The sequence below is a fragment of the Larus michahellis genome, chromosome 5 (assembly GCF_964199755.1).
Source record: "Larus michahellis chromosome 5, bLarMic1.1, whole genome shotgun sequence".
Lineage (NCBI taxonomy): Eukaryota > Metazoa > Chordata > Aves > Charadriiformes > Laridae > Larus > Larus michahellis.
In genome coordinates, this window is record NC_133900.1 from 14,109,120 (window position 1) to 14,133,624 (window position 24,505).

The window sequence follows — 24,505 nt, forward strand, 5'->3', positions numbered from 1 at the left end:
TTGCCCTTCTCTGGGATGATTGCTTTCATTCTGGTCTGGCTCTCAAAGGCTCTTCACATCTTGCATATCCCAGTTTACATTGACATTGTTCTTCTCTTTCCAAGGTCTTCTGACAGCCTCAAAACTGGAGCTAGTCATAAAGTACTGTCACTTGCTCTCCCCCACTTTTGTTGGGCGTTTCACGGCAGCTGTCACAGCTTCACTCCCCTCCTCGACCTGTTGTGCATCGTGTGTGCGTGTGCTTCATCTCATTGACAGCTTGGGATAGGAAACTGGTTGGAGTGGGACAGCAGAGACGGAGAAGCTAAGGCTCTGTGTAATGGAACAAGTCTTATCTGTGCAGCTTTCCTTCTGTTTGGACACAACTGTGTGCTGCTTATTAATATTTCATTTGTACTGCACATGCACACTGCTAAGAATGGTGCTTATTTAGGCATAAAAAGGCTACTAATAACTGATCCTATATGTACCTGTGAGTTTCCAGAATCTTATTAAAGAAGTGTTTTTTTGCCCACTTCCACTCCAGGGCTAGAGGCTTCACTTGCTTCTGTTTACTTTATCTCCATGTAAGCCCATGATTTTTTGATTATATAATGAGACTAGCTAAGAAAATCAAGAAGTCTAATGATCTTAAAGGAACTAAACAATTCTTACAAAAGCATTTAAGAAAAATTATTTGGAGTGATTAATTCCTTTTATTTCCTGTTGGCAATGCTGTTTTCTTTACTAGAGTTGTCTGGGGGATTTAAAAATGTGTGGTAAAGCTAAAGGGCTGTGTATTCCACTGTGTTTTACCTACAGTTTTTAGTTTAGATCCATATCGGTTACACAGCCATAAAACAGGGTTAATGTGATTGCAATAATAGACACAAATTAGGGCTAGGTCTGCTAAGCATAAAATAAGAAATATATTGAACCAAAGATTTATGGGGCTGCTACTAGTTGTATCAGGCAAGGGGAAAACCATGGATGTCTTATGTAAGCACGTGGATATATGCAAAAAAAATTATAAGATTATATATAAATCTACTGAACTTTATTATTTTTTGTCTATATGACAGAGGATATACTAAAATCAGCAAGAGGAAAATGAGCCAAGTTTTGCTGCTATGAGAGTTCTTACCATTTCAGGTCTATCGTGTCAGTTTGGAAAACGGAGGCTATTTTTTGTTTTCAGTGTTTGTGTTTTGTTTTTTTCCCCCCCCCAACACTGGTATGAACTATAATTAAACCAGGTACCCATATGTTTACATAGAAAGACAAGTGGTCTGTTTATTTCAGCAGCTGTTTAACAAGCCACCAGCACAATCAATTAAATTAATCCCAGGAAATAAAACTTGAAATAAAGATGATATCTGAAATCATTTTTATTCATGGTTAGAGACCATGCAGATTCTTTTGACAAGTCGAAAAATCTTATGGGTGATGTTGAAAACTTCAATGTACAAGTGCTAATTCAATTTGAGGGGAAAAAAACTGACTTGATAGAACGGTTTCTGTAGAGATATTACTAGAATAGCAAACCCCCAAGCAATACAAAAGCAGCCAGAGTATTGTATGCTCATTACCTGAATTGTCAAACACTTAACAACTGTGAGAAGTATGAATATGCAAAGCTTCCAGACTCTGACCAACGTTTTTCCTACTCTTTTCTATTCCTGGAATGAAAAAGCCAGTGGTTTGTCATTGCATACATATAACTGTTATTAACGCAATTTAAAGTTGCATATGATATAAGGTCATAGGTCTCTAACTCAGCAGAGCATTTAAGTAAATCAGTCTCTTCACCAGCTGCAGCACCTTAAATACGTGTGCAAGTGCTCTGTTGAACTGGGGCTAAAATCTCAGCCCTTGGATCTTCACAGCTGCTATGCAGGGGAGATGAAAAGTGGACCTTACATAGACAGCGCAATATTAAAAATGTATTAAATCACAATTATGGAGATTAAAATATTGAAATGGGAAGGAACTCTTGTCTTTAATGGTGAGGGTCCTAAACAGTCATCCTCATCTCTAGAAGAAAAAAACATAGAGAAGAGAGCCTTATAATGAATGTCCCATGTGAGGGAATGCTTTGAATAAGAATTGCCCTCCCACGTGGAAGACCCCTTGACCTCTATGAGGATTTCGGGGACTTACTGCCACGTTGGGTCTGAAGGCTCCAAAGGCAATGTTAATTCGCCTAATTTTAAGTTCTGGGCCAGATCTTGCAAGCTCTTGGTTGCTTATATAGTCCGTTATGCCTGAATATCTCGTGGATGTATTTTATGACAGATAATGTACCAGCCCTGATGTTTTTTAACTGGAAATGTGAAATACCACAAAGCGCGTACCACAGTTACACTGGCATTGTTGCCTGACCCTTACCTCTTGCTTTTTCTCACATGAGCAGCGCCACCTCTATCTATTTCTGATAGATTAAAAAAAAACCTGAGATATTTGTGCAAGGCTTAGGATCTCGTGCTTGCTGTCTGAATGCTCAAAGCTTTGACATCTAATCTTAAACAAGACAGTAAAACCTACAAGAGTCGGTTTTTTTTTTTAAGGCTAAAATCGTCTTTCTATAAATAAAGAAGGACACCAATCTCTGCAGGTTAAGGCTAACAGGGCAGTAGCAAATCTGTTTATATTAAGCTGTCTCTTAAATATAAGAAAAACGTGTTTTAAAAATATAAAAGCTGAACTGTGTATAACACTGAAGAATGCCACAAAAAAAGCAGCTGATGTGCCATGAATGCTTTTCTCTTTTACAAGCCAAGTTTTTATTCTATACAGGCATTTAAAGGATTTATTCTGGGAGCTTTTCTTCTGAGATACCTGTAGTCTTTCTCCTCCTTGCTGACTCTTGCTGGTGTTGTTTGGAAGAGACTTCTCAGCTGCTTGAGTCCCTTGATGGTGGCAAGTAGGCAAATATTCTAGGTTTTGACAAAAGTATTGAGGCTCTGAGCAAAGAGCTGGCAACGTCTGTATTTGTTCTAGGCTCCCAAAGTCCTAGTGCTCTTAGCACTTCGATGGGACCTGTTGGAGCACGTCTGTCTACCTTCTCTTCAGCCTGAATGCTCCTGTTTCCTTTCTGTGGAAACAAGTGGTACACAAACCAGTCAAGCACCACTGGGTTGCGTTTCCTTACGGAGATAGGTAGCGATGTGCCCTGGGAGCTGGAAAGTGCTTCAGGGTCCTTAGCGTATGCTAAATTGCAGTGGAGGAGTGGAGGGGCAACGTCACTGCAGTCTGGAAACGTAGCTGGGATCTGAATTGAGACTTGGTAAAAGCAGAGCTCCTTGCTTGTTTGTCAGCATCTTCACAGTGAGTTTTTCTCCACAGACAAATTTTCTGCTGAAAAATTTTCATGTCTCCATTACTTAACCTGAAATGTGACTATCAGTCCAAGTTTCTGCTTACATATCATCAAGCAATGTGTCCACCTACTTGCTCACTGTAGGTGTGCAATAATATATGTACTGGCTGACACATGTATTATATGCATTTTACTGAGCTCAAGGAATTCTTTTATGATAAAAGAAATCTGCTGGTCTTTAAAGCACTAAATTGTTTGTAAAATACGTATCTCATGCAAATAAGGAGATAAGCACAGGAAAGTAACGGTGTCACTTTTACATGGCCAATGTTCAGGGCACAACTGAGTCTTAACTACAGAGGGCACTACCAACTACTGACCGGAATTTAAGGTTTTAGCCGCCATGTGGCTTCCTATCTAAGAACTGACAAGCATTTTGAGTAGTAATCAATATGCTGCTGCTTCCTAATAATCAATCCAAATTTTTGTTTGGCTGACATTGTTAATGATGAGCAGAAAAAAAGGGGTTTGTGAATATAAATGAAGCATCCTATTGCTCTAGGCCGTGCTATGTCTAACTTGTGCAAAATGATGTTACTCGGTGTTAACTCCGTAGCTCGCTTTTTGCATAAGGCAGCTGGCTCTGTGTTTTGGAATGCTGAATAGAAAATTAAAAATGCAGGCCAGTCTTCGGGAACATTTTACTTACTGTTTTAATAAACTTTTGTTTATGCCTAGAGGTGCCATTAAATTACCAGCCAGACATTAATATACAGTACACAAGGGATCTTGTATATAAGCAATGATTATTACTGCGTGACTCAGATGAAGCTTGCTATATACACAGATAGGTGCTGGACAGGAGATGGAAAGCGAATACCTGGCTGGTGGTACTTAGGCAGTGGATGTGCCATTTGGTCAGCTACATTTAGAAGTAAGCTATTTTATTTTCAGAGCAGAAGGATGATTCCAGGGGACAGTGGTCTGTCATTGTAGAAACACCTTCACTTTGTTTCATAGAATAACGGTAGGCAAGCACAGGGTGTGGATGATCCTGGGAGCTAAAAGTACTAAGCATTTCCAAGTGAAGTATTGTTCTGGACCCCCTTAAACAAGGAGTCTTTTTACACCACCAAAGCACCTGCTTCAGTTGCTGACTTCTGAGTGTGCAGGGATGCTGGAAAGGGTTAACTCCAAACACGGCTTGCTTTCCGTGCTACTGTATCCACAGCAAGAACATCACTGAAGGAAGGAAACACTGCAAGAACAAGATGCAAATACTGCAAGAACAAGATGGAGTAAATGTGGGCCGTGGATACCACACTGGAAAGCGTCTGTCTGAGTAAGAGAGTGGAGAGGTAACATCGGAAAGATGTATTTTGCTGCAGGCCTTGTGCTTGTATGCTTCCACAGACAGGTACAACTTCAAATGTGGGATTGCAGGAGTGTTGTAAGTTCGTCTAGAAGGAAGAAACTCAAAATCCCTCCAGCTCCTGAAAAAACGTATACCAATTAATTCTGAATTGGGATTTTCCTTTACATTTGATCTACTTAAGAATGCACCACAAGGAAAGCTTCCTATGAGGAAAGCTTAGAGATGCTCTCAGGGAAAAGGCACCATCGTAACTCTCCCACTTCCTAAAGGGATCAGGGAAGAACTCTGTTTAATGAACATCCTCTAAAGGAAATATAAGGCCCTACCTAACACAGCCTCCTTAGGTTCTGCTGCAAAAAAAATAACCAGATGATCCCTCCCCATCTCTGCTCTTCTTGTTTCTAGCTTCCATACTGCGCTTTCTGACTGACTTGTACCTACAAAAAAATGAGTTCCTTCCCTCGTTCACTGCAGCACCAGGCTCTGACATTACAGCTGCTTACATGGAACAGAACTGGGGAGATTGGATGAGACCTGTGAAATGAGCAATACAAAACTGACCTAAGATGACTTGTGTGGTATAAGCTGGATAGGCAGTGGACACTGCCACTTGGAAATCTTTGTGAAACCTGATTACATTGTGGGAATATTTCAAGTTCACAAAAGAATAACTCTTCCTTCCTTGGGAATAGGAAGGAGAGGGCAGAGTGTCCCAGGAGCAGAGCTCTTCAGCAATGTCCCGGTGAAGGCGTGAGGCAGATGCTGAGCATGAGAGAAGGGAGGAGTGAGAGGGTTTAGCAACTGTGTTCGCTGCGCCAAAGCAGCAACCGGCAGGTGTTCGAGCACTGGATGTGCCAGAGGTGCAAAAGTCTTGCCTCCTGGTTAGTGAGGCAGTAGTAAGGGAAACGAATTCACAGTGGAAGGAGAGCGGCATGACAGTAGGCTTGGATAGAAAAGGCCTTCCCTTCAGGCCACGTCCTTCATGGTGCTGTTTACCTGGGGATGGTGTGTACCCCAGAACTCTTACCTCAGTTTCACTTTAACCCTTGGTTCCCCTGCCATCTCCTTCTGTTAGTTTAAATAAGCAGTTTGGACTGGACACTTGTGGAATAACGACTGCATCCAAAACTTTCATCAGCCAGTGCTGACTTCATGATTTGTATCTGATTATTGCCCCAAAAAAATGAGGCAGTCATGCTTTTCCTTATATTTTGATGGTTGGAGGGGTTGTATTTGTTTCTGTGGTTTTGTTTTTCATTTATGTCATTATTTGCTAGCAATACACAATCATGTCCTTTGTTTTAGTTCAGCTTTATTCCCTTGTCCTCGTGTGATATTGTTTTAGGCACAAAGCGTCCCAGTTTTTTTAATACTTCATCACTTATTAATGCCGCAGACTGTGGGATGAAGAGTTGTCAGCATCCTCATTTTTTCTGTATTGACAGATATAATAGCTGATTTGTTATTAAATAGCTTTTAAAGGATCTCTTCCTCTCTGGTTATATTTTTTTAACTAATTATTTAGTGTATTTTCTAGTAGCTTATCTCTTTTCCTGACTCGACTTTTTCTTGGGGGGAGGGGGAGGTGTCTGCTTTCACATTTGAGATGTTTTCCACTTAACTCTGAAACTTTGAGGGGCAAGGCAGAAGTGAACCTGATCAACGTCAGACATATCAGACCCCACCTACTCACGGGCCCTCATGCCTCTCTGGGAGGGGGCTTGTGAGGATGTCTGCAGGAGGTAGAGGAGGAGTTTGAGTTTTGGCTCAGTTCAGAGTACTGCCAGTGGGGATCTCCTGACAGCTTTGGCCTGGTGGTCCCCATTCGTACTGAATCACCAATGGTATTAATCACTGCGGCTGCTACTAATAAGGGCTACATTAAAGTGAGGTCCGTTATGTGTATATGCATTACAGTTACTTGATTGCAGTGTCAACGTGCGTGGGTTTACGCTCGCACAGTACCTGGTGCGAAGAAGCCTTGCAGTCTGATCAAGACCTCTGAATTCTGCCCTGGTATAAACAATTGAAGAAAAAAGACAGAAAAGAAGGATATCCCGATTCCAGCACCGCAAAGGGGCCTAGTGCTACATGGATGGGTGGAAACATGCACCGCCTTCTCAGGGCTGACATGTGCAGCACATGGAAGCACTTATGTTCCTCTGGGGGCACCTCCTAGTCTGTTTTAAATCAAAAGACCAGATAAGACTGGGATCAAATAACTTGATTTGCAAAAAATGTGGAATTTACTTCAGTGCAGATAGATGTATGACTGTAAGCTCCCCTATTTCCTTGCATTTTCAGAAAGGTCTGGTTTATTAAGGGGCGGCCAGGCAAAACCTTCCGTTGTAAATCTGTACCCTAGTATGTATAACAAGCTGCTTGGTTTCGCTTCTGCAGGGGAACATCGTGGTGGATGGTGAGGACTGAATGGCCAGGCTGTAAGTTATGAGCATGGGTTGATGTTCAAAATAGCCAACAGAAGTTAGCATGCCAAGTTAAGCACAAAGGATGTGTCTATATTTGCATCTTTCTATTGTGTATCACATTGATCCTGAGACTGTGGTCTCCTAAATGACCAAGCTGGCCATGGTCAGAGTTCATCATAGCTCTGGGGAGTCCCCTCTGTCTGGGGAATGCACTTGGCTTTTCTCCAGACTGATGGAGATCTGGGTCCTGGCCTGTGGTGAAGACAGGACATGGCAATGATGTGCGAAGGTATGAAGCAACAGGTGCTGTGGTATGATAAAGTCAAACTGACAAATCTGAGAAAGTCTAAACTCCTCTGGCGTTCTCCCTCACGGAAGCTAGTGAATTTGTCCTGTTTCTCTGAACCTTTTAAGTTCTTGGGTAGTGTTAAAATCAAAAGGGACAGACACGAGAAATCAGGCCCCACCTTTCATCCAGCTGAGTCAATACAGTCTGGAGTATGGGCTGTCTTTCCTCTTGGACAAGCCCTGCTATTGCTTCTTAGAAGATAAAGCTTAAGCTTCTAAAAGCCAGCTTCCTTCTGGCTTTTAGATAACCCCTTCTAGCAACCGCCTCCTTCTGAAGCCTATATGTGCTCATGTATTTCCAATTTCTCTGACAGCTGCTCCTTCCAAACTTGACCTTTGTGACAGGTATCACAGCTGGGATGATCGCTCTCCTCTTTCTGCTTTCTGTTATTTGCGTGCGCTTTCCATTACGAGTGGTTAATTACTCTGAAACTGTTGTAAAATGTTTGGATCTGCACAGTGTGTGCGTACACACCCAGGAATAAACCTGCTGTTTCTCCCCTGTAAAAGTACAGCATAGGTTTTTATACCGGAACTGCTTATGTTTTAGGTGTTTTGGTATGATTAATGTTGTTATTAGAAGGTCATTTTTGTAAGCATAAGGGAAAAAAAGATATAAAACCATCACCATGTTATCTCTGAAGTGTCTTATTTAACAGGTTAAATCCAGTTGTTCCCTGTGAAATCGTCTAGAGAAGCTATTTCATGTTCTTACTTTCATTTTTCAGGATTACAGCTTTCCATGGTTTAAAGAAAACATGATTTTTTATTACGTTTTGAAATTGCAGTTAAAGCAGCCCATAATTTGTTTCAAGCACAGCTTTATTATGGCAATTACTTTTTGTTTGTGGTTTTTTGATTTATTTTTTTTTTAATCCAACCTCCTGAATGCATTATAGCCTTGCTGGCTACTGGGAAAGCATATTTCTGTGAAAAAGTGGACAACATGAAAATTTCTCCAATCTATATGGTCTCTTGGAGAGGAGGAGAAAAACAAATGAGGAGGAGAGGCAAGGGAATATAATGAGTGGAGCAGCAGTAAACGAGGTTCTAGTTCTTTGTAAGAACAAGCAGGTTCCGTAAAAGGTATCAGCAAAGTGTCGTTTGTTGCCTTTAAAATTTTCTTCCTAATGCTTAAGATCAGTGCATGAAAATTTCGCCCTGGGTTCTTAAGTAAAAGAAAATTTGCTTATTTGTTGGTTACCTAAATATATAAGAAGACCCGTTATTATATGTTTAAAAAAAAAAAAAGGCATTATACATTTAAAGTCTCTGGGGGAAAAAAATAATCACATCGTTATAGAAATAAACACAAAGATTCATAAAACCTTTTATCATCTTACAGCTTCTATTTAGAAAAGCATACCTATACATGTGTTTAAGTCCCATTAAGTGCTGTTCTAAATTGAACTTGTACGTAATTCCTACTACTGCATTATGCTAATGGTAGTTAGTCCTGCAGCTGGCAATGCCTAAGCGCTCACAGGCGTTTAATAATATCCAGTAGCAACAACAAAAATATCCAGTACTAACAACCAAAAGATCCTGAAATGGTATAAGCACTAGGCTAGGACACAATAAGAGTTGCGAATTCCATTTCCATAAGGAAAAACAGCTAATGAGATCAGTATAGCAGTCTCTTCAAGCTGCTGAGAAAATCTGAGATCATGCCACTAAGTGCTTGTGAGAAATATAAATGTGTTGTAAACTGTCTCCCATATATTTCCACTTTTTCTCCTCAACTTTCCTATTTATAATTAACACCTCTCTTTATCTTGTTCATTCTGAATATCTTTGTTCTTTTCAAGTTAAATTATTTAATACTATATCTTCCTCTCGTTTAAGCTCCCTTTATCTCGTGATCCCCTCTCCTTTATATTGAAATCTCTCCTGTCTAAATGCATAATCAGATGACATCTGCTACTATGGAACTTAAAAATCCCAGCACGTTCTCTAAAATAACTTAACTGTGTAGTTATTAGACAGCAAGGTATGTTGTGCAGATAAGAGGCCGGGTACACAAAAGAAATAGGCTCCATACGGCACAAAGAGGAGCCGACATCTCGGCATCAGTTACAAACCACATAAGACTGATTGTTCATAATGTGAAGCCTTGAAACACACAGTCCACTTCTGCCTCTTTGCAGACATGAAAACCAGTTGCTGCTCACGTAAACAGTCCTGTTGATTTCAACAGATTACCTGTGAGCAACAAAGATTTGGTGTCATGTAGCTATGCACGTCATGAAGCTTTTTTATTATGCAGAAGGAAGCACAAGGGCCTTCAGAGGCAGGAAAGCATCTGGAAGCCCCGAGGTATGTTTGCAGTTGGAAAAAGAAATATGAAAATTTGGTCATGTGAAATCAGAGAGAAGCTAAAAGCTTGTTCCTGTACTGTGTCTAAGCCACAGCTAAATATCCCAAAATGGTTTTGTACAATATAATGGAGAATACACGTACACACGTGCCAGACCATTCTGGGATCTGGTGAAGTCCCAGTGGTTAATTAGGATATGTGTATTACCTGTACGGGAACCTGATGAGAAAAGTGAAATGTTGCGGGACTGACACTAAATTGTCCCTTTCTAACACTGACCAAATGGCTCAATACAGATGACAAATTACCTTTAGCAAGTGACGCTGTTTTGCAAACAGACTTAGGACATGTGAGAGTCCTGACAATTAACAATACACTTGTGTTTTCTTCCTTCCCCTTCTGTGCTGGTGGGGCAGGACAGGGCATACAGAGTGCTCTCTTATTTAAAAGCAGGAACAATTTCATCTATTTCATCTAAGAGATCTATATGCTTGTCATGATAATCGAAGAACAGCTTTTAAACAAAACCAGCTAAAATATCTTACAATCTTAAAGATTACAGAAGACAAGAGGCACGTGAATCTGTGTATTTTATAACTCTGTTGGCCAAAGACGTTTATTACAAACTTCAGATCTCCTGGAAACAAATTTCCAGGCAAAGCATCCATTCAAAGCAACAGAGCCTTATTAAAGTTTACATTTTTCTTTAGTGAGTATAGACAAAAGTTAAACTTTTTCTGTGATATCTGATGACCATCAGCAAACCATTAGGGTTTTTTTATATATTTCTTAACTGTTCTAAATCTAATACGCAGTGAACTAGCTTGTCCTTCTCTGGAGAAGGGGAGAGACAGGCTTGGGACAGCGCACAGGGAATTACCCTTTGGAGGGGAAAATAAGGAGAATCTTCCAGAGCCTAGGACTGAACTTCACGTTTCTAACTTTTGCCAATTGGACCTGCTGTGAGTAAACTTCTGAAACTTGTTGGCAAAATGAACCTAGAATTAACTTGGGCAGTAGGCAAGATTAGAAATTCATAATTAGTGTCCACGTGCAAAGAGTCAGGGGTAGGATTAGTACCATGGAAAAACTATGATGCAAAACCAGGGGGAGACTGCTGTCTTTACTGCAGAATTTTATTGCCAGACTGAGCACCCTCCGTACCTGACCCTTCTTTGTATCCTTCTGCAGCAGTTGACGTTGCAGAAACTTCATTCACTATGAAATTCGGCTGCTTCTGAGTGCTTAACTTTTGGCGTCAATAGGTTATTCATCATTTTGCTTTTCCTTGGTAACAATACTTTCCTGAATTGTGCTGAAGCTGTTTGCACCTTCTAGTCCTGCTGGTGCAGAGTGAGGCCTCTATAACGAACCAGGTGGGCCAGGACCACTAGGCAGAGGGTGCAAAGCCTCCAGCCCATCTCTGTTAGGACCTCCAGGGCTGTGTAGGCATTCACAACAAAACGACCTGGGAAACACTGGACATCTGCCTGGTCTCCTGCTGTGTTCAGATCAGGTGGCCTATGCTCTTGCCAGTGTGCTTTGAGAGCCCCATAGGAAAAGATCTAAGCATTCTGATCTATTAACAGTGCAGATAAAAACCATGTCATAGAACTAGGGCCACACCACCTGTGAATGAGTATCCACATGAAGATTTAATGTAATTTATATGATAAACATTAACTTTACATCTTTAGTTGATTCATCTTATCCTTCCTGTGCAGTAATCAAATCCTCCAAGTAATCAAATTCGATGCTCGTTATAATCACAGCTTGCTCTAGAAGAACAGCTGTTAGGCATTTATTTTCTCCCAAAACAGTCAACCTTGTAGCAGTTGCATAGGCAACTGCAGCGAGCTTTTGCAATTTGGCACTCGTACCTGAGAAGGGAGCAAGGACCAACGTGTACTCTAGTAAACTTTAGTAAAGCAGTGAAATGTATGATCATTTTAAACTGCACATTTTGGATCCCCTTGTGGGTGGGAGAAGGCACGTTCCCTCCGTATCAAAAAAAAAAAACAAAAAACAAAACAAAAATCAGCTATGATGTATACATGTTTACACAAGTGAGCCTCACAGGACATACAGCAATATACGCTTCCCGAAGTAGCTGAGATCACAGCTGAGCTTTGAGCCATAAACATTTGTTTACTTGGTAGCAGAGAGCAGACTGATAGCAGCGTGTAGCAGGGCTATTCTTCCAAGCCTGAATATATCCACAGAGACTGCGAAATACAAACTTACCTAAATATTTAGCAGTCAGGCAGCAGAACCGTTGTGTATTTGAAACCTGCAGCCGTGGCCGTACCGGTGCGAGCAGCCGCGATGACAGAGCGTTTCATACTTTATCATTTCCTTGTTATAAAGTGATTTAGTGTGAGAGGGCGGCGGCCGGGCTAATGAATCCATGGGGGGAGCGGGGAGGAGAAGGGGATAGGAAATGCAAAGCGCAGGTCGGGCACCAGGAGGAGGTTTTTATGATACTCTTGTTTTAATGGAGATGTGTTTAACACCGACGTAAACCCACCGACCTCGGCGCAGGGAATGGCCTCCAGTTTGGAAGCCGGCTCGCTCGGCAGGCGCTCGCACACCGCAGGGGACGATGTCGGCGTGTCGCGATAGGCGTCTCTTTTTTTCCCCTGCGGGCAGGGCAGATGCCTCCAGCCCTGCTCAGCCCGGACCGGCAGGCGTCTTCCTACGGCAACCGAACGACGCCGGGGGCCAACTGCGAGGCGACGACGAAACATCTGTCAGTCGCCACGGAGATATCACAGACCCCTTCGCCGGCCGGCGGTTCCGCCCCCGCCCCCCAGCCCCCCCCCGCGGCTTCGCCCCTTCCCTCAGCCCGCCGCGCGCGCCTAACGGCCGCAACCGCCCGCTCGCCCCCGCCCTCCCGCGCGGCGAACGCCGGGCGTCACGCACACGTTGTAATGTACCAAAAGAGCGCGCACGCCCCCACCGCCCGCCGAGCCCCGCCGCGCCCGCCCGCCCGCCGGGACCGGCTCTGGGGGCCGCGCTCCCCAGCGGTAGTGGCGGTGGCGCGGGAGTGGGGAGACGGGACGGCGACGCCGCCGCCACCCGCGGTGGCCGCCGGCGCCCCCGCCTCGGCGCGGGGATGCGGCGCGGCCGAAACCGGCGGGTGTGTGTATGTGGGTGGGTGTAGGGGTGTGTGTGTGTGTGTGGGGAGTCGGCGCTGCGGCCGGGCGGGCGGCGCGGTGTGTGCTGCGTGTCTATTAGGAGGTGCGTGGTAGTGATGGCGGCGGTGGGTGAGACTTTTCCTGTCAGCGGATCCGGCTGGTCCTGCCGGCGGGCGGGCGGGCGGTGGGGCTGCACCCCGCCCCGCCGCTGCGCCGTGCCGAGCCGGGCCGGGCGGCGGGGAGCGGCGGGGGAACGCCATGGGGCTGCTGGAGCGCCTGCGGAAGGAGTGGTTCATCCTGGGGATCGTGCTGGTCATCGCGGCGGCGCGGCTGGAGCCCGCCGTCGGCGTCAAAGGGGGTGAGTCCGGCCGCTGCCCCGCCGGGGACGGTTTCGCCCCGGTAGCTCGGGGGGCACCGGAGCCCCCGCCCGGGAGCCCGCGGGAGAAGGGGGGCGGCGGTACTTTTGTCAACTCCCGGCGGCCGGTGCTGCCTCCCTCGCACACCAGACGCTTTTCGGTGGTGCGGGCCGGGCCCGGCGCTGCGCGGGGTGGGCCCGGTGGCGGCGGCGGGGCAGGGAGCGGGCCGCCTCGCTGCCGGGGTGTGGAGGCGGGGGAGAGTCTGCGGGCCTTTCCGCGGGCGGAGGGTGGCGGTCGCTTTGCTGCCGGGGACGCCGAGACTTGCCGGGGGTGTCCCTCGGGCGTCCGCTGAGAAACTTTGGGAGCGGAGTTTCCCCGGGGTGCGGGGCACAGCCGAACCCGCCGGGCCCTCCTGAGCTCCCTGCACCGCCAGCAGCTCGCCTTCCCAGCCTGTCAGTCGGTCACTGCTCCTCAGGTCCCCGAGAAATACTTCAAGGCGTACTCCTGTACATATAGGTTTGCGAGGCACTGTGCCAGTTGCTTGAATAACAGCCTACTCTTTTTTGGATTAATAGTAATGAAAACGGGCTAGCAACTTACTCTGAATGTACTCCTGTTAAACTAAGTAACAACTTCAAGAACTCCAAGGTGGGCATAAAATCATTGCAGTTCAGTGTATGAATGTCTGCCATCCGTGAGCTTCTCGAGAGGTGTAGCTTAACGGATATTGTGTTAAAATCTTAGGTGCTATGTTTCAGCCGGGTGGTTTTTTTTTACTTTATAAAACACACTTGTGTTTTAAAGATTTTTTTTTTTTTTGTTCCCTCTTGCTTCCTTATGAAAGATGAGGGAAAACAGTGAAAATGACTCTGTGCCAGAACGATGGCGTCAAATTGGTGGTGTCAAATGTGCACAGTAAACAAATCAGAGGAAAGATCTGTCCTTTTCTAAGCAGTGAGGTCTTGTATGTTGTAACAAGAGCTGATAAAATATCTGTGTTATTTTCAAATACACAGTGTATCTTTAAGTATAAATGCTGGCAGCATCTTCTGGTTAGTTTCTGTTGTAACTTAGGTTCCAGATGTTAACAATTTTCAAGAACAAATTAAATTTTATATTTTTTTTCTACTTGATCTCTGAAGATTTAAGAAAAAGGATGTAGAATGCTTGAACAGAATTGCTTTAGCAATTCCATGTTATAGGAGGGAAGAATGTAGTTGTGCTTTTATATGCATAGATTTTTCTGTTTGTTTGTTTTTCTTAACAGAGCTGAAGTTTGAGGATAGACAGCTTCTCACTGAGGAGCCAACCTTTTTCTCCCTCGCCTTAGGTTCTGGGAAAAAAGAAAGTGATTTAAAAAAATATGACTCTGAACACTTGCTGTGGCAACTAAGACTCCGGTACTTCATGGAGTTCAGGGTAGGCAAATTCCTGCTGTGCAAGGATCCCTTCTAACATCCGTGTGCTGTTTTGCATAGGTGAATAGGACCCACGTGGAGCTTCTTGAAGGATCCATGCTGTGTCTTCAGCAGACCTTAAAGACAACTTTAAATTGATAGTATCAGGTGGTTCGTCCCTTTCTGGCTTGATTGTCACGCTAATTGTTAGCAGCAATGTGGGAGATCTTTTTAACGAGAATAGGAGACAATTTTTCTTCAGCTTACTTCCTGCATGGAAGCGCTATGATTGAGCACTTCATTTGATTATCCTACTGCAAAGATGTATCAAGCGTTGGCATGGTATTGTTCCTGGGACAACTTGCTCAAAAAATCTTGTAAGCGTTGATTGAAACTCAGGAGCACGTGTTCCCCAAAGTGGTATCCTTCTTCTGAAGCTGTATGATCTCAGTGCTCATTTTAAAACCAGGGAAAAAAAAAAAAAAAGCTGGCGGGTGTGAAATACCAGCATAGGAAAAAGCTTAGTTTGTCAGCTTCCAGCTGACAAAACCATGCGTTATAATTTTCAGGGCCTTACTGAATGGTATGGATGGTCTAGGATCCATACCAGTAGGACATTGTGCCACAAATAACAAAGATTTGTGCTGTTGCCACCTTCAGGGCATAAGCCAAGCCCTTTTGGTGCGTTTTCCTGTTTGATGAATGAGCCTATTTAGTTCCTTTGTGAAAAGAGCTTTCCTGACCAGTCTTTTGCACAAGAGATGAAGGGGATCTGTTCTGACCAGAGTTCCCTAGGCTCCATGAGTGTGTGGTTGCTCTAGTGGTAGAGTTTTCTCCCGTGTAAAGGAGTTCAGGTAGCCCAGTGAAAAAACCTAAAATAGAAACTGAACCCTGGAAGAACCCCTGTCTTAGTCAGACTAACTAACCCACTGCCTGACTGCCCAGGTGTATATGTGCATGTACATATATGCTCTAATCTTCTAAAAGAGTAGAAAAATTACATGATTCTGCCTGTATATAATATAGTTTTCTTTATAACTATGTATATTTATATAATTTTTCTGTGATTTTTTTTTTTCTCTGGCTGTTCAGTTAACATGACATAATTTTGCAACTAGCCATGTGCTTTGTTGCAACTTTAACTCTTGCATTTCTCACTTATTTTTTACCTTACGCTTCATATAGGATGTTTGGTTTATTTTTTCTCTTTAACACACACAGTTTTAGTGTCTCATCAACAGAGTCCTCTCTGAGAGTAGGATTTGGGTTTAAATGACTTTAGATGCAAATTTGATTAGACTCAGCGTACGATAAAATCCTTCTAATTTAAGGATCATTGACCTTGCTCCAGTGTGACCATCAATGTATCATTCATCCGAGAGAGCAGAAAGGATCTTCTCTTCTGGAGTATCGAGTACAGGCTTGTTTGTTTGCTGCTGCAGTTTTGCTCATGACACTTTCTGTCACTTGCAGAGTTAGGATGTTACTTTGGTCCTAAGTAGACTGCTAATATTTTCTTTCTAATATAATAATGGGTTGAATGCTTGTGAAAAAATGAGTATATACATTTTCTGCTTCATGGCCTCTGGAGGCAAAGTGTATTAAGAGAATTCATCATCTTTATATGAGTGTAAGAAGTATTTTATTTTAATCTCCCTGAAAAAAAAAAAAGTATATAAATATATACAAATGTAAGCCCTTAATATTGTGGAGTGCTTGGAGGTGCAGGCATCCGCCCTTGCTGATCTCATTGCAGCAGTCTGTCTGAAATATGCTATTGAAGGGCTGGAATGAACCACTTTGTCACAGCCCTGTTTTGGGGGCTAATGCAGAATTGCGTTGCCCTGTGGAAATTGTTGCAAGGTACGATGTGATTTCCTCTGTGCAGGCAGCTGGACAGGTGTGTGTGTTGTGGGGGATGAAGTGAGAGGTAAATACGTGAATGATATTGATGGCCCTGTGGAGGGAGCAGCTAATATTTTTATTTCAGTGTACGGTTGGAGTTTGCTGATGCTATAGGGATACCCTGGTGACAGAACTGTGGAAAAATTCCCCGTTTTCACATTTCCAGAATTTACCTGTTAGTTTCCAGTGGCCTGTAATGAGGGAAGCCGAATTTGTATGACATCATACCTCACTCTCCACTCACTGGTTTGCTTTTATTTAAAAAGGAATAGCATGCTTTCTGTAACTTAATAGAAACCCCATTCTTTTTACTAGAGACTTTAATGATAAGATTTTCTCCAGGTATTTTTCTAAGTGTTCCCGTTTACTTTGATGTGATATATGCATATCATTATCTCTTTGACTGTAGTTCATTTTGTTTTCTATGTCTATATTTTTTAGGACCTTTGAAACCAGAAATTACCATAACTTACATTGCCGTTTCAGCTATATTCTTTAACAGTGGACTCTCCTTAAAAACTGAGGTACTGTAATTTCTCATTGCATCATTCTTGTTGTTCTTTAAAAAGTTTTGTGTTGCTTTTGCTCAGGTATGAATGTAATTGGAATACTTAATTACTGCACTGTTGTTGCTGATGCTGGGAGAACGGCTAACAAGAGAAGATAAATGTTAGATAGTTATGGAATAACCCCTCCTTGATTACAGAAAATTCTTCACAAAGTAATGAACGTGATGAAAAAGAGAGTGTGAATAAATTTTACCCATCCATGGAGGGTGGGTTGCTTGCAGGGCTTTGACTAAATGGAAGTGCTGATCACAATTTTGAGACCGGATCTACACCCTGGATGTGTCCCAAACCCAAGTCAGGGTGAGACTTAGGAGCACACTGCTGTTTACTGCCATACCTTCTGTACCTTGCCTTCCCCGCTGCTCAGTTGAGGAACAATCCAGAAAACTGTGTGTATCCTAGGGTAGCACTTTTTAGGGAACTAGGCAGAGAGGGGCTATGTGGAGTCTCCATGCCTCTGTAGGATGGAAAGAGAAGGTGTGAGCTCTCTGTGTCTCCCTCCTTCATCTCACCTGCTAATGTGCTCTCTAAGTAAAACTGTTTAGGCTAGTCACTGCAGGATTGACACAAGCAAAGATCTGGCGGCTTTAAGTTACCGCATTGGGTAGGCACAGGACAGCAGCTAGCATCAACACAAAAGGCTTCCTCTGCAGAGGCAAGGCCAATATACAGGTCTTGGCAATCTTTTCCTATAGGATTTAGTTGTGGACAGGTGGACTTGGAAGTGCCTACATTCTGCTGCATATCACAGACACTGAAGCTTGTTTCAAATTTTGTCACACATTTTTCAAAGAGGAACAATCTGGGAGAAAGAAGGGATGAAGGAATGAAGGAGAGAACCTCTTAGTGATGTGTAAAGGAGGCATGGAGAAAGGAAACGATGGCTACATGCCAAGAAGACAAGGTGCAGCCAGAGTTGAAAAGAAACACTGCATGTCTCTGCTAGTCTAGTTTCTTGACTCCTTTTACACTGTTGGCAGTGCTGACAGGTGATGTCATTCATGTGTTGCATGATACTAATGCCTAAAAGAATCATCGTGACACTGTCCAGTTATCTTCTGGGCAAACTGGGATCTGGATGAACAGTGTGCGTTCAACAAAAAAAAGTTTCTATACCTGTATCATGGTTATACTGATAAAGTTTCTAATGGAGGTGGTGTTTGAATTGATGGCAGCCCTCTGCTCTGTTTGCTGGTAGTTCTGGCACGAGGGCCTCTAGTTCTGCTGCGACACAGTGTAAGTGAAGCGAATAACTTGAGTCAATTCTGTAGCATCTATTTAGAGCCTTGTGGTCTTATGGGGAAGCAGGAAGAGCGTGTTACCTATTTGCCTGGGACAGTAATTAATCCTAATGGAAATGGTCTGTGGAGAGGCCTATTTTCTGTGGCCTTTCTTCCACAGAGAAGAGGACCTGAAACACAAAGCCTGAGTAGTAGCAATGGAGTTTTCTGCTGTCAGGGTTAGGAATCTTAGCATGCAGAGAAAAAATGTAAACTTCTTTCCCTTTCACTAGTTTGCATCTTTGAAGCTTTATATCTGTAAAGCAGCTGTGAGAGTGAAATCAGTAGCATTATCAAAGTCTTGATTATATTCTCAATGCTGCTGTACATTTAACTTTTTCTAGTTAAGGCGATGTGGCTGACAGGTTCCTGGGCAATGTGTCATGTCCTACTTTGAACTTGCATAACTTTTTTTCATCTGTGGTTCTAGAGGCAATGTATTGATGTAAATGCAGCTTTTACAGAAGCTGATGTTTATATCCAAGTAGCTGATCTCAGGTTGGTTTGGAAGCATCAGTTAGGACTGGTGCTGTATATCCAGCTTATGTTCCATCAAGAAACTGAGCCTTTTCTGAATTTCTCCCATGGGGGCAGAAGATAAAGAGGAAGAAAAACATTTTACTCATTTTACCTTGTGCTATTACTTTCTAAAAGGTATGTTAAAAACAATCCTTAAGCGTGTTAGGAGGCCAGGTAATGATTTTATTAAAATACTTTGGGGCGTGTTTTAATTGTTTAAAGCACAACCCAAAGTTGGTATTATTAGTCAGTTAATATATTGTTTTTTCTGGATTACAAAGTAAATAGTTTCTGCTTTTGTCTTTATTAGTTCTTGACCTGTGTGTTGCCTGTTCTACCTTGGATAATGTATTAGTTGGATTGAAACTAGTGTTTGGTATGCATTATGAAATGATAAAAAGTTGTGTAAGTGTTAATGGAGGCCTTCTGATAAATCTAACAAAATTAGAAATAGCTGCTGCTCTTTTAAGGTTACATTTTTGGTTTTATCTGCTGGGAAAGCACGTGCTCAAAAAAAATTGCTAACATGCAATCAGGAAGCATTTTACAAAATAATTGGTCGCATTCAGGGAGAGCCTGTCTGTGCACAGCCTTGTCACATTTTCAAATCTAGAGGTGACTGAGGTTCTCGTACATTTGTAGAAGTAGTCGTGTGTCCAGGAATGACAAGAACATTTGATTCCACCTTAATATAATGATCTTTCAGTTCTCAGTGACTGGATAGCTTGCTCTTTTAAAGCAAATACTTCCTGTAGGGCCCCAGAAATTAAATCACATACTTGAGTTACCCATTTCAATGAGGAATTTGACAAGCCACTGAACACACTGTTTGCTCTGTGTGGGTATTTGCCCAGAGGAGTCCAACTATGACCACCTAAGCATGGCTGGATGGCAACAGGCACCCCCACTGACCAGCGAGAGGCTAGGATAAGCTCTCTAAAGGGTCTGAAAGACAAGGCAACCTGTTCTACCTGGTGTGCAGAAACAGTCATAACTAGCAGCTTGCAGTAACTTTTCTGAGACTTCTGCTTTTTTGAGGGCTACAGTGATGGATGTATTTTGGGACAAGCCCTTGTAGACTGCTTAAGAGGGTGAAGGCTGTTTGCTGCAGTGGTGCGGTCTAAGGAATACCTATTGTAAAAGGCAATCACTAGAGACATTTTAAAGGCTGGTAATTTAGATCTACAAAGACCTGTTCCACTAACACAGCATTCTTTCATGCGCTGTGTTGGCTGTGTTGTAATCACGTTTCTTGCTGCCTGGAAGCTCTAACCAGTCTTTTCCAAGTTTTTGTCTTGGATTTTGCCTTTGGTAGTATCACCATTTTCTTCAAATCATCTGCTTTTAAGGCGTTTTACAACTGCAAAATTATACATTAAAAGGGCACTTCTGTGTATGTGACGTGTCTAGATTGGGGGTGCCTTCATAGATTGGTCCGCTGGAAAATCTGGGCTGGAGGTGACTTGGCAGGAAAGGAGGAGGAATTAGCAGCTCTGCTGGCAGTCGTCACTTGCTTTGGTTTTTCTCAACTGTATTATTTACTTTTAAAACATATACTTTTATGTATGTATTTCCAGATATCTTTTCTTCCCGCACAGGATGTGTTTAAACTACTAGATCTTTTATTTTTGCTTTCTTTTTGAGATAAGGTGTAATAGTACTACAGTGAAGCTATTCATAACGCCATAGGTACTGTGACGGGTTATGCGTGAAGATCTGTTTTTTCATGCAGAGTGATACTAGCCTACTTAGGAGCTTTCTTTATTTAAAAAAATGTTGTTTCATTCAGTTAACCAAGCACTGAATGTAATGATGCTTTATTGGTAAAACTGGATCAAGATGTACATTTCAAGTCCATGTTTTGTATAACTTTAAGAATAGGATATGAATGAATGTGTATTTTTATTGTGGAAGGCTTCTTTTCCCCTAACACAAATTTGGGAGATAATTTTATTAAGAGAAATAAAGTAACAAGGACACAGTGCTGAATTACTAGTACTTCCAGATGTATAATTACATCAATGTGCATTTGGATGGTTGAAAATGCAATATTTGATTCTGTTTCATAAAAGTTCAAGTGTTTTGAAGCTGAGAGAGGTGGCATTTGAAGACCGGCTGCTGCATTACTGTACATGGAAATACACTTTTTTATATTGTTTGTTGATTGGGGTTTTTTTTAATGCATCCAGGGTGTCAGATAGCTGGAGAATCCTAGCACATTAGATTTTGAATAAAAGTGCCATCAGTTCTTTTACTGTTGCATCGTTTACTTGAATAGAGTGCAAGTTATTTTGAGAGAGAGAAAAAGGAATCTTTCTTCTCAATCTGTGAGTGTTGAAATGAGCTGAAAGGCTGAAGGCTTTTTCCTTGTACTCAAAAACTGCATAGAAGATCCTTGGAGTGCCCGAAAAGACAGAAACAGAGATGCACATAGCTAACTGAAGAGTTTATTGTGTGAGGATACACGATCACCTCTCTGGAGTGCTCTTGCACTATTGAAAATTAATTTTTTTTCGTTTTGTTTTCTCAGTCTCCAGCGGTGTTTTGCACTTTATTTCTCGGAATTTTATGGCTTAGCTCTTGTTAGTTTGTTATGGTCTTGGTATTCTTTCTTTGCTATTCTTCATCAGCCTTATTTTTTTTCTATAAATTTCCTATCTGTTGATACAATAAATAATCAAAATCTGCTACAGATTACTTTGCTTTTTATGGTTGTTAGTCTTTCCTTAAAAAAACCCACCACAAATGATGACTGTTTGTAACGTAAACATCCATTTTTCACAGTATAAATGAGAATCACAGTTTGTGGCTCTAGAGAAACGTGAAATCACGTGTATGCTACAAGTTTCTCTTCCTTTTGATATCAGCAGTCAATAAAGTAAGCAGGCCGACAGCATAGTTAGCACAGGTTTTGAAACAGTGACAAAGTGCTAAGGCTGCCTGCTGAAAAGCTACCGTTATGAGAGCTACGCTATTATTGAAGTGGTGGACAATTCTTTTGGAAAAATGCCCAGGAACAGACAGAGCTTTTATGTTGTCTGGATGTACTTCATTATTAAAGAAGAGATCAGATGATCCCTAAAGGTGCCTTTTTGACATGCACTCTCTTTGTATTATAAAGATGATCCTAGTTTTAAAAGCACAAACGTGATCTTGCTTCAGCTGTTATGATTGCAACTTCCTCTCTTCTTTTTCTTTTGCAGGAGCTGACAAGTGCTTTGATGCATGTGAAACTACACCTTTTTGTCCAGATTTTTACACTTGTGTTCTTCCCAACAGCAATATGGCTCTTTCTTCAGCTATTATCAATCACACCTATAAATGAATGGCTTTTAAAAGGGTATGTTTAAGCATAATGGAGTGAAATATATTTGTAGCTGTCTTCTTAAAGAGCTGCTTAGCCTGCAGTGGGTGTTGTATTGTGAACAGATCTTGCTGGTTGTTTTTGTGCTTCAGCACTTTGCTGTCGAAAACACAGTACATGCTTATCCTTTCAGGAACCTGGTCTCATTTTTAGAAAGTCCAGTCAGTTAGTTTCATATGTAGGGAGCTTGCAACACATTACCTTTCTCTTTCACAAAATGCAGCTGAAGTGCTGTGCTGGATCTCAAGGAGGATGGGGAGGAAAGAAAGGGAATGCTGAAGTAAAAACAGAACTCTGAATAAATACTGAGTATGCCATGTACTGGTGTTCTGTTCTGCTTTAAAACAGTCTGCATTGAGCATATCTTGCGTGTGTCCAGATTGGGGTTCAGTATCTGCTCCTAGCTAAATTATGAGGGGGAAAAAAAAGTAAAGTTTTTGTAGGAGGAGAAAAAACTTTGAGATGTGCAGAAGCTAAGTTACCATGAAAACAATGTGTTTTAAATCTTTGGTGTACTCTGCCAGTGTGTGCTTCCAAAGCTGCATTGAGGGTGCAGTAATGATAGATGTTATGAAAAATCAAAAAAATAAAAAGCTTTTTTCAGAATCAAAGGTCAATACCTAGCTCTATGCAGCTATACTGGAATGTTTCAATGCAAAAATCAATTACTTTAGAAAACTACTTAAAGAATCCCCATTGTTTCTTACTGCTTGGTAAAGCATTGCTTGGGGAGAGTTCCCTGTCTTAAAAGTTTATTGATAAGGCTTCTCATGTTTATGTTTTTACAAGGCCTAAACCTAAAAGGGCGTTTTGTTTTTAAGAGGCTTCTCCAGTTGTTCCACCAAATGTGAAGTGATCCAAATGATACTGCAAAGGTGAAATTGAGATCACAGAATCGCAGAGTGGTAGGGGTTTGAAGGGACATTCAGAGATCGTCTAGTACAAACCCCCCTGCCAAAGGAGGTTCACCCAGAGCAGGGTGCACAGGAACGCATCCAGGCGGGTTTTGAGTAGCTCCAAAGGAGACTCCACCACCTCTCTGGGCAGCCTGTTCCAGTGCTCTGCCACCCTCAAAGTAAAGAAGTTCCTCCTCATGTTTAGGTGGAACTTCCTGTGTCCCAGCTTATGTCTGTTGCCCCTTGTCCTGTCACTGGGCATCACTGAGAAGAGTCTAACCCCGTCCTCTTGATGCCCACTCTTTAGATATTTATAAGCATTGATAAGATCCCATCTCAATGAGATGACATAATTTAAGTTAGCGCTGTTTTGCTTAATGGTATTAGTACATCAAGGAAATAACAAGTTTACTTTACAATGTCTATTTGCATTTGGCTGTTCATAGTAAAGATTATTCTTTAAAGTAAAATCATTGTGAAGTTTTTCCTCAGCTAATAATGATTTATCAGAGATAAATTATTATCAGAGATAATGATTTTCCACAGTGAGCCAAAACTTCCTCCTAATCCGTGGGACTCTCAGTTTCTGAAGTGCAAGGTGCAAGAGATTTTTGTTTTTTGTTCCTTGCAGCACTTCTCATCCCTTTTTTCCTATGACTCTCGTGCCACTTTGGTTCTTAGTATTTAAGGGACACTACCTGTGACACTCACAAGTATATGTGTATGTATATACATAACACACGAAACTGTGTGTAAAACTACGTAAGTATATATTTTTTTAAAAAAAGGAACGCTTGTATGTGTATCTCCCTAAATGTGAAGCCTCATTTTTCATGAAGGTGTGTCTGCGTTTAGCCAGTGAGTTTATATGCTCCTATATGTTTCAAGCTGCCTTGCAAGCATTTGTTCCTTGAGTACTATTTCTGTTTTGTCTGTGTTTTATCTTTCAATGTAGTATCTCTGTTGTACTGAGACTTCATTGAAAGAGTGGTCAGATTGAGGAGTTTAATGAAGGTATTTTTTATTTCTTAAAGAATGCTTCCTTGGTAAATACTGCTGTTCAGGACACGCTCGGAACATCAGTCCTTGTGTGGCTCTGAAGGCATCCACTGCAAAGGGAGCCCGATGGTAGCTGTACCTTCAGTGTTATGCAGGTGTAGGAGATACTGAGCTCTGTCCTAATTCTAGGACAACACATTTTAAAGCAAGTGCTTGCATGTCCCTGTATGGGTACATGAAAGGAGGGTGAGGAGCAGATGTGAGGAACTGCCTGTGCCTTTGTCACTCTGTCTAACCAGAAGTTCATCCTAATGCC

At 42.2% G+C, this 24,505-nt stretch overlaps 1 protein-coding gene across 3 annotated transcripts in view; it reads left to right on the top strand.

Annotated features, from left to right (window-relative positions):
• The first annotated feature begins 13,041 nt into the window (after nucleotides 1–13,041).
• Nucleotides 13,042–24,505, top strand: part of SLC10A7 (solute carrier family 10 member 7) — a 151,209-nt gene continuing 139,745 nt past the window's right edge. For 2 of the 3 annotated variants that reach the window (XM_074588848.1, XM_074588849.1), the window contains exons 1-3: nucleotides 13,042–13,262; nucleotides 17,004–17,086; nucleotides 22,134–22,270. In XM_074588848.1, the coding sequence (XP_074444949.1) occupies nucleotides 13,163–13,262; nucleotides 17,004–17,086; nucleotides 22,134–22,270 (320 nt within the window). In that variant the 5' untranslated portion in view covers nucleotides 13,042–13,162. Of the gene's footprint in view, nucleotides 13,263–14,527; nucleotides 14,680–17,003; nucleotides 17,087–22,133; nucleotides 22,271–24,505 lie in introns of all 3 variants that reach the window. The other variant, XM_074588850.1, reaches the window with a different exon arrangement.